The sequence below is a fragment of the Tursiops truncatus genome, chromosome 10 (assembly GCF_011762595.2).
Source record: "Tursiops truncatus isolate mTurTru1 chromosome 10, mTurTru1.mat.Y, whole genome shotgun sequence".
Lineage (NCBI taxonomy): Eukaryota > Metazoa > Chordata > Mammalia > Artiodactyla > Delphinidae > Tursiops > Tursiops truncatus.
In genome coordinates, this window is record NC_047043.1 from 28,830,318 (window position 1) to 28,842,342 (window position 12,025).

Below are 12,025 nucleotides of genomic sequence, written 5' to 3' on the forward strand. Positions count from 1 at the left end.
TCAGCCAGCCATCTCCCTGGTCCTTGGCTTCCCTAGGTGACAATCCCACAAGATCGATATCACCTGCTCTGTGGAGCTTATTCATTGGCTGTCACTGGGACAAGTTGCTCACTGAGACACGAGGCAAGACATTTCTGTTTTAACCCGAATTGTTAAAAGATCCATGGCTCCTTTTATTAAACTAAATTATTTTTCCCTGGTTGACTTCTGCTTTCTTAGTGCCACACATGAAAAATATTTCCTCTTTCAGAGTTTGAAGGCAACTGTGATTTCACTCAAGAATTCTTGCCTGTGCTTCCCTATGCTATGTCTACCCAATGCCCCTGTTTCTTAGATGACATGACTTTTGACCCCTCAATAAGATGGGATAGTTTCCTTAGGAAAAAATTCCAGTTTTTCTGTTCTAGGGGGTACTCAGAATCAGCCATGTTAGTTTCTGCATGTTCAGGGCACTCAAGATTATCATCACACCACCCCTCCCAAGGTGCCATTTGCCTTTTTCATAGATCACACATCACACTATTAATGGGGTGATTTTACTTGACAGTGAAGCTAGTATGAACATCTCCATGGATACTTACAATTTTATTTTTCCTGCCATGGCTCTCTGCTGTTCTCATGGGCTTATTTGTGATTTCCCTCTCCTTCTATATCTAGTTTAAGATTGTCTAGATCAGAACTCCCATGGGCAAAATGCATGGCTCCCCATTCTCACGAGCTACACCCCATTCCTAGGAAGGTCGTATTTTTTAGGATTCTGCAATTCAGAAATCTAAATCTCATGCATATAGTTAACCCTGTGACAATAATGGTATCCGACAGAATCAGATGTCTCTTTGAGTTCTCTTTCCCTGGATTTGTACCATATCAAATGTTGTTAGGAGTGAAAAGTGGGAGTTTTGGAAAGATTAATTCCTTGTGTAGAAACCCAGTAATGTCTAGATCATCTAATTCTAGATGATCTAAATCTAGATCATCTAGATCATCTAGATCATCTAATTTTATTGAGGGGGAGAGAATATATTCACTTACGCCGGAAATATTTATTCAGTTGCTACTTCTTTGATGCTGATCAGGCATCTTTAAGTGTCAAGTGGCTAGTCTTCGTGGTAGGAACCATACTGTCTTCATTTTAGGTCTTTTATTGTTTATTTAATAAGTTCTGTCGGGTCTTCTGAGGATCTTGGATGAAAACATTTTCACATTGTAGCAAAGTAATGAAACAGTTGAGAAGCTTCCACTCTCCAGGCTTCCTCTTCCTTTAAAAGGAGTCCAATTCAATCATTTATATTCTCATTGCCACCTACTTTGTAATATTTAAATAAACAGTTATTTTTGCTCTTGGTGGTGTTGGGGGAGGGGCAGTGTTTTTTGTTTTTTTATTTTTAATGACTCTTTTTTGCCCTATAAATAACTTTCCTTTCTATTGGCTCTCCAACCAGACCCATAGCAAATATTCACGGGCATCCCTGCTTGTGTCTCATTTTAGTGACATGGGCTCACATCATGGACGTTCACTGAAGTCTGAAACTTGTTTACAGCCTTATTAGTGGTGGATGGCAACCACCTCTGTAGTGCCAGGTTCCTCTGATCTTGACAAGCTTGTACATAGTAATAAGTGGCTTTAATTCACATATTATTTTGGAGCCTTCAGAAGACATTCACTTGCTTCCTTTCGCTTGATATTCACAGTAGACAAGACCGCAGTCTTTCTCCATTTTGCTAACATGGAAACCACAGCTCAGAAAACATGCAACTTACAGAAGAACCAGAACCCAAGTAGGCCCCTGGGGCTCTTTCCAATATTTCATATAAATGTCTCTTCTCTGCATCTCAAGAAATTTTGAGGTTCTCCCTGGGGAGACTTTATATTTTAAAAGTAGATGGTGGTTTTTCTTTTCCAGATAAATGTAATGATGGAAATATATACTTTCTAAATGTCAAACAACAGAAGAATAGTTAAATAAATTATGACAGATCTATACACTGGGATTCTATGTGGCAATTAAAATTAATGTTTCAAAGAATATGTAATGATACAGGGAACTGCTCTTGGCTGTATCAGTGTGGGATACTAAACAGCAAGCTCTCAATTTTGTTTCAGAATTACGCATGAAAAAACAACGCTGGAACTAAATATGCCAAAATATTAACGGAGTTTTCTGGATAGCAGGATTATGGTTTTCTTTTCTTTTTTCATACCTTTCTGATTTTGCCAGTTTTTTCTTCAGTAAACTCATATAATCAAAAAAACATACATGTTATCTTAGTTATACTCCACAAATTTTTACTTTTAGCTAAAGGAATCCTTTGAGTGGTTCTTGTTATCTTTCATTTTTAAAATTAAATCTGAAATGAGTGGGTTAATTTTTATTATTAGTGTGTACATTTGAAATAAATAACATTTTTAGAGTATATATTTTAAGTCGATCATTGTAACTCACTTGCTGGTCTGTTTTTTCCTGACAGTGACCCCTTTTTACATTATTCATTAACTCAGTCAAATATTTTGAGGGCTTTCTAGATGTACCAGGCTGAAGATACCTTGGACGAAGGCAGCTCAGTCTCTGCTCTCAAGAAATACCATTCTGGTTGGAGATACAGTAGTCGCAGTGCAGAATGAACTGTGCGAGGGCTAGGCTAGGCTGGTACTCAGGGACTGCAAAGAAAGGATGCTAAATTCATGGGTCCTGGGGGAGGTCGGAGAACCCTCCTGGAAGAGTTGCCTTTTGAGCTGAAAGCAGCTGTTCTCTTTTGGATGACCAACCTCAGATTTAGAAATAATGACAACATAAGTAAATCTTCTTAAGCTATGTAGTCAGTTGTTGCTGGAATTCCTTTCATCTTGAGCATTTCCCTTTCTGTCTGTTTATGTGGGTTTACTGAAGGTTAGTGGTTATACCAAAGCATAATAGTCTTGCTCTGAGATGATCCTAATGATGTGCTTTTATAGTGCTTCCGAGTACATATCCTTTTACGAGTGATTAACACTGATTTTGATCACTTTTTCATCCCTATTTCATTCCTCTGCCTCTTCCTACTTAGCCGAGGGAGGCAGATAGGGTTTTTTGTTCCTGTTTTACAAACATAAACGGAGTCACAGAATGATCAATAGATTTCTCCAAATTATGAGGTGAGTCAGCAGTGGAACTGGGAAGAGAAACCAGGGTTTCTTTGTTCAACGCTCTGACTTCTAAAGTATTTCTCCATGTAAGTAGAATAAGTTGTTTGCCAAAAATGCATTCACCTTTTAAATCTTGACTGAAAGTAATGAGCTTAAAATAAAGTCTTACAGAGGTAATCGTATTGTTACAGCTTAGAACAGAAGTTAAGGCTATTTGGGTAGATTAAAATGAGTCCTGAGTGAGGCTTAATATTTGGTCTATTTAATTAATTTGTTCAGCAATGGATTTTAATTCTCTTTGAAAAAAAGAATAATTGAAACAGTGTCAGACCCGTTTAAGAACATTATGGGATCCATTCTGATTAATTTTTAAAATGTTATCTAAGAAGGACAGGATTAAAAATGAAACCAAAATTGACAATATCTATATTTCATGATACTGGATGATTGTAACTTTATTATCAGAAGGTTTTCCTATAATCCATTGATGAAAATACACCGGACCCTTGAACAAGATGGGTTTGAACTGTGCAGGTCCACTTATACACAGAATTTTTTCACGGAGTACGTTCTACAGGATCTGAGGTTGGTTGAATCCGCAGATGTGGAACCCTATATAAGGAGGGCCGACTCTAAAGTTATACTTGAATTTTCAACCGCGTGGTCTCTTGGTGCCCCTGACCCCCACGTTGTTCAAGGGTCACCTGTAAAAGTGTCTTAATGTTCTTAGTAATTATTTTTACTATTAAAATAATTAGTACTCTAATAATAATGTGATAGTCATTATGCATATTATGCTAAAATATCTGAAGCAACAGTGTAAATGAATATGAAGGGAAATAAATACTTTTAAGTATTTCATTGAAGTTTTTTCTTCTAATTAAAAATATTCATAGGGAATTCCTCCAGTGGTTAGGACTCTGCACTTTCACTGCCAAGGGCCTGGGTTCAGTCCCTGGTCAGGAAACTAAGATCTCACAAGCTGTGCAGTGTGGGCAAAAAATAATAATAAAAAAATTTTTTTTAAATAAAAATGTTCATATATTTTGAATTCATTATGGAAAAAAATAAAGCTTAAACCATGTACCATATTTTTATTTAAAATACATATTTTATTGATTTAAATACAGAAAATGTTGCATTAATTGGAGTTTTGAGAACTTTAGAATACAGGAATGGTTCTATTATATTTTATATAGAATGACATTTTTATTTTCCACAATTGTAGTGATCTAATTTTTTAGTTATTATTTCAGATTCTTTCATTTTTGGCTCCTGTATCCAACCAGGCCTAAGATTTTCTATGTAATGCATCATTTATATTGCCATCAAATACTGTTTATCAGGATGCCATTTAGGCTTTGTTTCTAGGAAAAATGAAAAAACAACCTCATCACAATACTGCATTCAGAGTTCGAGAGGGATATAAGTAGAAACCCATACTTGTGTGGGAATCTAGAATTTACGTCTTACCTAAACTTGGCGAGGGCAGAGTGACACTTTGCGGTACTGCCTTTCTGTCTTTTACCCTGAGGTTCTGCATTGCTGGGATTGGGGGAAACAGAGGATGATCCAGCAGCCACGTGGTAATTGCCAGGCAGTCTTATCTGGGTACCCATGGGCAAGTTATTTCACCTTCTGGGACTTTAATCACTGATCTTTGAACAGAATAGTATGATAGACATGAAAATAGATACAAAGGAAAAATATAGACATTGACTGTTGTTGAAGTATGCAGGAAAGCTGATGAAATCTATTGAATTATGTACCAGTATCAAAAATTGGAAAAAGTCTCCAACTGGCTGCAGTTGGGTAGAATTTTGAATGTAAGGGGTAATGAAAGAATAGAGTCATGGAACACAGGTAGATGAGATTAATACTGGAAAGCTTCACACTGGGGACTCTGAGGGTGGGGAATCTGTATACCTTGGATCAGCCAAGATAGTAGTGATTTTTTAAGATCCAGAGTTCACAAATTAGAGTAATGACCCCAGGCAGAAGAGGGTGTGTGTGTGTGTGTGTCCTCATTAGGATAGATGATTAACTATTAGAGTTACCCTAATCAGGATTCAGGTGGTGATGAAATAGGTTGTACTTCCTTAAATACAGACTTGCAGTAATTTTGATCTGCTTCATTTCCGTGGTATAGGAGAGCAGACTTTCGTGCCAAACTCCCTGAGTTTGAATCCTAGTCCTGCCATTTTGTCATGGACCCTGTCAAAGTTACTTAATTGCTTTGTTCCTTAGCTTTTCCCCTCCGTAAAATGGGGATAATATTGGTACCAACCACATAGATGGAGATTTCATAGGTCAGTTAAGGCACGCAAATCATTTAGAATCATTCCTGGAACTCAAGAAGTGATAAGCATTAGCAGTAATGGTCGTGGTATTATATCATTCATCATGTAACTTATCAAAGCACTTTCCTATGTGCATTTTTGTCTGAATCCATTTGATTCTCTTAAGGAAGCAAGGCTCAGAGAACTTACATAACTTTCCAAGGTTCCCAGTCTAGTAAACACTGAATAGCTAGGCTGGAGCCCCTGGCCTCCAACTCCAGTCCTGCCCAAGTGGGTTTTTTTTTTGCCCATAGCTGGGACTGGATTCTTGCCCAGAGCAGAGCTGTGTGGGAAGTTGTAACTCAGAGATCAAGGGGAAAATGTGAACTTGCTGGGTCTTCCCCCTTCTAACAGCCCCTGCTTCTCTTCCTAATCACACTCGCCTCTCTGCCCCTGACACTCCAGAACTGCGACCTTCAAACCAAGCTTTAAGGAATCGAATCCTACTCTAACATGCATCCGTCTCTGTATCCTCAGGAATGAGGGGAGACTCTTATTTCATTGGGACGAGGAGCCTGGGGCAGCAGGGGCACATCCCGGAAGATGGAGGACTCTTCCTGCTCTGCTGCATAGACAGAGACTGGGCTGTGACTCAGTGTTTCACGGAGGAGGCCTTTCAAGCAATTACGGACTTCACGGACCTCCCAAACTCACTGTTTGCATGCAACGTCCACCAGTCGGTGTTTGAAGGGGATGAGAGCAAGGTAAGAAGCCTTTCTGCTCCTGAAACAGGGGGAGATGTGGCATTATCCCCCCAATATTTCCATTGCTTCTTTGTGGTTAATGTTTGGAAGTTTTTGAAAATGTTTACTTGGCACTTTTCTTGGCATGCATAGCAAGAGCAGAAAAGCCTGTTCTATTATCAGTTGACATTGGAGGTACACACAACAAGATTGTATGGGAGACTGTGTTGAATCAGATCTCGATGTCTGCCGCTCAGAGGTCTGTCTAACAATGGTGTTGGGAATAGTGATTGCAGGGGATACTCCTTGGGCTAGGAAGCAGATGTTGTTAAAAAAAAAAAAGTTTTATTTTCCCCTATTCTGCCCAAAGCTTAATTTACCTTTCCCTACGCAGCACAAGCTCTCTTTCCCCCTTACTCTTCCTGCAGTTTGATGACTGTTCTAACAATAGTTTCTTAAATTGGGCCCCAAGTCCTGCAGCACTTATTAGAAAGGTAAATTGGTTGGCCATATGAGACTTGCTTTGCTCAAGCGGGTAGAATTGTTTTGGGTGTGTTGTAAGAATTTGCGTGAAAATGCTTAACTCCTTGATTTGAAATAATTAGGGAATGAGGTTGTCTATGTACAAGCATTTTCCAGAATATGAAGCTTCCATTTTAAGAGTCAGCTTGATTTAGTGGAAGCATTCTTGGCCATCAGAGTAAATATTCCTTTTGGAGGTCTTGCGAAAGTTTACTTCGGATTTCTCTGACGTTTTAACAACAGAGTCTAAATGGATCAAACCTTCCCTTGTGGATGTGGATTTCTAATTGTAAAATCTATTACTAGGCTACGTTGTAAAACATAGCCAACAGTTTTTGGGGGAAAGAGCCTTTTTTTTTCTACATTAAAGTATGGCTCTGTGTGACATTAAGAGTAGGATTTATGATCGCTGTTTCACAAACTTGGACTGTTTTTGCCAACTGCTGAAGTCCAAACTCTGTTGCCTGAACACAATTACTGGAAGTCTTTGTTCTGAATTTTATTGGTTTTGTAAGCAATCTTGATAGCCCAGAGGATTAGGAATTATTTCAAGCCATATAAAGGTAGTTTTATAATAATATTATTTTGGAGTTGAACAGTTGAAATGATGGGCTAAAAATAATTTGAAGTCCAAGGAATTATATGTGATTAGAACCTCCAGAGCTATCATCAGCAGACTATTTGAAGTAAGAAAATGACACATAGCCTTTTGGAAAGAAACTGGGAATTTTGCTCTTGGATTATAACCAAGTTTTAACACAGATTATATTTATTCAGAGCACGTCATTTCCCCTGAAATCTACCTGATGTTAACTATGAAACAAAGTTCCGTGTTTTCTTGTTCTCTCATCTATTTAAATATCAACAATTAGAAGGATTTTCCTTAGAGTTTTTTTTACTTTAACATCTTTATTGGAGTATAATTGTTTTACAGTGGTATGTTAGATTCTGCTTTATAACAAAGTGAATCTGCTATACGTATACATATATCCCCATATCTCCTCCCTCTTGCATCTCCCTCCCACCCTCCCTATCCCACCCCTCTAGGGGGTCACAAAGCACCAAACTGATCTCCCTGTGCTATGCCGCGGATTCCCACTAGCTATCTATTTTACATTAGGTAGTATATAAAAGTCCATGCCACTCTCTCACTTTGTCCCAACTTACCCTTGCCCCCGCCATGTCCTCAAGTCCATTCTCTATGTCTGTGTCTTTATTCCTGTCCTGCACCTAGGTTCTTCAGTACAATTTTTTTTTTTTTTTAGATTCCATATCTATGTGTTAGCATACAGTATTTGTTTTTCTCTTTCTGACTTACTTCACTCTGTATGACAGACTCTAGGTCCATCCACCTCACTACAAATAACTCAATTTCGTTTCTTTTTATGGCTGAGTAACATTCTATTGTATATATGTGCTACATCTTCTTTATCCATTCATCTGTTGATGGACACTTAGGTTGCTTCCATGTCCTGGCTATTGTAAATAGAGCTGCAGTGAACATTGTGGTACATGACTCTTTTTGAATTATGGTTTTCTCGGGGTATATGCCGAGATTGTTGGGGATCTTGGCATATTGAAGTGGGATTGTTGGGTCATATGGTAGTTCTATTTTTAGTTTTTTAAGGAACCTCCCTACTGTTCTCCATAGTGGCTGTATCAATTTACATACCACCAACAGTGCAGGAGTGTTCCCTTTTCTCCACACTCTACCCAGCATTTATTGTTCGTAGATTTTTTGATGATGGCCATTGTGACTGGTGTGAGGTGATATCTCATTGTAGTTTTGATTTGCATTTCTCCAATGATTTGTGATGTTGAGCATCCTTTCATGTGTTTGTTAGCTATCTGTAGTCTTTTTTGGAGAAATGTCTATTTAGGTCTTCTGCCCATTTTTGGATTGGGTTGTTTGTTTTTTTGATACTGAGCTGCATGAGCTGCTTGTAAATTTTGGAGATTAATCCTTTGTCAGTTGCTTCATTTGCAAATATTTTCTCCCATTCTGAGGGTTGTCTTTTGGTCTTGTTTAAGGTTTCCTTTGCAGTGCAAAAGCTTTTAAGTTTCATTAGGTCCCATTTGTTTATTTTTGTCTTTATTTCCATTTCTCTAGGAGGTGGATCAAAAAGGATCTTGCTGTGATTTATGTCATAGAGTGTTCTGCCTATGTTTTCCTCTAAGAGTTTTATAGTATCTGGCCTTACATATAGGTCTTTAATCCATTTTGAGTTTATTTTTGTGTATGGTGTTAGGGAGTGTTCTAATTTCATTCTTTTACATGTACCTGTCCAGTTTTCCCAGCATCACTTAGTGAAGAGGCTGTCTTTTCTCCATTGTATATCCTTGCCTCCTTTATCAAAAATAAGGTGACCATATGTGCATGCATGGGTTTATCTCTGGGCTTTCTATCCTGTTCCAGTGATCTATATTTCTGTTTTTGTGCCAGTACCATACTGTCTTGATTACTGTAGCTTTGTAGTATAGTCTGAGGTCAGGGAGCCTGATTCCTCCAGCTCCATGTTTCCTTCTCAAGATTGCTTTGGCTATTTGGGGTCTTTTGTGTTTCTATACAAATTGTGAAATTTTTCGTTCTAGTTCTGTGAAAAATGCCATTGGTAGTTTGATAGGGATTGCATTGAATCTGTACACTGCTTTGGGTAGTATAGTCATTTTCACAATATTGATTCTTCCAATCCAAGAACATGGTATATCTCTCCATCTGTCTGTATCATCTTTAATTTCTTTCATCAGTGTCTTATAGTTTTCTGCATACAGGTCTTTTGTCTCCTCAGGTAGGCTTATTCCTAGGTATTTTATTCTTTTTGTTGCAATGGTAAATGAGAGTGTTTCCTTAATTTCTTTTTCAGATTTTTCATCATTAGTGTATGGGAATGCAAGAGATTTCTGTGCATTAATTTTGTACCTGCTACTATACCAAATTCATTGATTAGCTCTAGTAGTTTTCTGGTAACATCTTTATGATTCTCTATGTATAGTAGCATGTCATCTGCAAACAGTGACAGCTCTACTTCTTCTTTTCCAATTTGTATTCCTTTTATTTCTTTTTCTTCTCTGATTGCTGTGGCTAAAACTTCCAAAACTATGTTGAATAATAGTGGTGAGAGTGGAGAACCTTGTCTTCTTCCTGATCTTAGAGGAAATGGTTTCAGTTTTTCACCATTGAGAATGATGTTGGCTGTGGGTTTGTTATATATGGCCTTTATTATGTTGAGGTAGGTTCCCTCTATGCCTACTTTTCTGGAGGGTTTCTATCACAAATGGGTGTTGAATTTTGTCGAAAGCTTTCTCTGCATCTATTGAGATGATCCTATGGTTTTTCGCCTTCAATTTGTTAATATGGTGTATCACATTGATTGACTTGCATATATTGAAAAATCCTTGCATTCCTGGGATAAACCCCACTTGATCATGGTGTATGATCCTTTTAAGGTGCTGCTGGATTCTGTTTGCCAGTTTTTTGTTGAGGATTTTTGCATCTATGTTGATCAGTGATGTTGGCCTATGGTTTTCTTTCCTTGTGACATCTTTGTCTGGTTTTGGTACCTAGGGTGATGGTGGCCTCGTAGAATGAGTTTGGGAGTGTTCCTCCCTCTGCTGTATTCTGAAAGAGTTTGAGAAGGATAGGTGTTAGCTCTTCTCTAAATGTTTGATAGAATTCGCCTGTGAAACCATCTGATTCTGGGCTTCTGTTTGTTGGAAGATTTTTAATCACAGTTTTAATTTCAGTGCTTGTGATTGGTCTGTTCACATTTTCTACTTCTTCCTGGTTCAATCTTGGAAGGTTGTGCTTTTCGAAGGATTTGTCCATTTCTTCCAGGTTGTCCATTTTATTGGCATATAGTTGCTTGTAGTAATCTCTCATGATCCTTCGTATTTCTGCCGTGTCAGTTGTTACTTCTCCTTTTTCATTTCTAATTCTGTTGATTTGAGTCTCTCCCTTTTTTTCTTGATGAGTCTGGCTAATGGTTTATCAATTTTGTTTATCTTCTCAAAGAACCACGTTTTAGTTTTAGTGATCTTTGCTGTCGTTTCCTTCATTTCTTTTTCATTTATTTCTGATCTGATCTTTATGATTTGTTTCCTTCTGCCAACTTTGCAGATTTATTGTTCTTCTCTAATTGCTTTAGGTGTATGGTTAGGTTGTTTATTTGAGATGTTTCTTGTTTCTTGAGGAAGGATTGTATTGCTATAAACTTCCCTCTTAGAACTGCTTTTGCTGCATCCCATAGGTTTGGGTTGTCGTGCTTTCATTGTCATTTGTTTCTGGGTATTTTCTGATATCCTCTTTGATTTCTTCAGTGATCTCTTGGTTATTAAGTAGTGTATTGTTTAGCCTCCATGTGTTTTTATTTTTTACAGATTTTTTCCTGTAATTGATATCTAGTCTCATAGCGTTGTGGTCAGAAAAGATACTTGATACAATTTCAATTTTCTTAAATTTACCAAGGCTTGATATGTGACCCAAGATATGATCTCTCCTGGAGAATGTTCCATGAGCACTTGAGAAGAAAGTGTATTCTGTTGTTTTTGGATGGAATGTCCTATAAATATCAATTAAGTCCATCTTGTTTAATGTATCATTTAAAGCTTGTGTTTCCTTATTTATTTTCATTTTGGATGATGTGTCCATTGGTGAAAGTGGGGTGTTAAAGTCCCCTACTATGATTGAATTACTGTCAATTCCCCCTTTCTTGGCTGTTAGTATTTGCCTTATGTATTGAGGTGCTCCTATGTTGGGTGCATAAACATTTACCATTGTTATATCTTCTTCTTGGATTGATCCCTTGATCATTATGTAGTGTTCTTCTTTGTCTCTTGTAATAGTCTTTATTTTAAAGTTTATTTTGTCTGATATGAGAATTGCTAATCCATGTTTCTTTTGATTTCCATTTGCATGGAATATCTTTTTCCATCCCCTCACTTTCAGTCTGTATGTGTCCCTAGGTCTGAAGTGGGTCTCTTGTAGACAGCATATATACAGATCTTGTTTTGTTTCCATTCAGCCAGTCTATGTCTCTTGGTTGGAGCATTTAATCCATTTACATGTAAGGTAATTATCGAAATATATGTTCTCATTACCATTTTCTTAATTGTTTTGGGTTTGTTATTGTAGGTCTTTTCCTTCTCTTGTGTCCTGCCTAGAGTAGTTCCTTTAGCATTTGTTGTAAAGCTGGTTTGCTAGTGCTGAATTCTCTTAGCGTTTGCTTGTCTGTAAAGGTTTTAATTTCTCCATGAATCTGAATGAGATCCTTGCTGGGTAGAGTAATCTTGATTGTAGGTTCTTCCCTTTCATCACTTTAAATATGTCCTGTCACTCTCTTCTGGGTTGCAGAGTTTCT

The 12,025-nt window shown here is 37.6% G+C and overlaps 1 protein-coding gene across 2 annotated transcripts in view; it reads left to right on the plus strand.

Annotated features, from left to right (window-relative positions):
- Nucleotides 1-12,025, plus strand: part of RCAN2 (regulator of calcineurin 2) — a 265,907-nt gene that overhangs the window by 40,505 nt on the left and 213,377 nt on the right. For both annotated transcript variants that reach the window (XM_033864129.2, XM_073810650.1), the window contains exon 2: nt 5,941-6,167. In XM_033864129.2, the coding sequence (XP_033720020.1) occupies nt 5,943-6,167 (225 nt within the window). In that variant the 5' untranslated portion in view covers nt 5,941-5,942. The remainder of the gene's footprint in view (nt 1-5,940; nt 6,168-12,025) is intronic.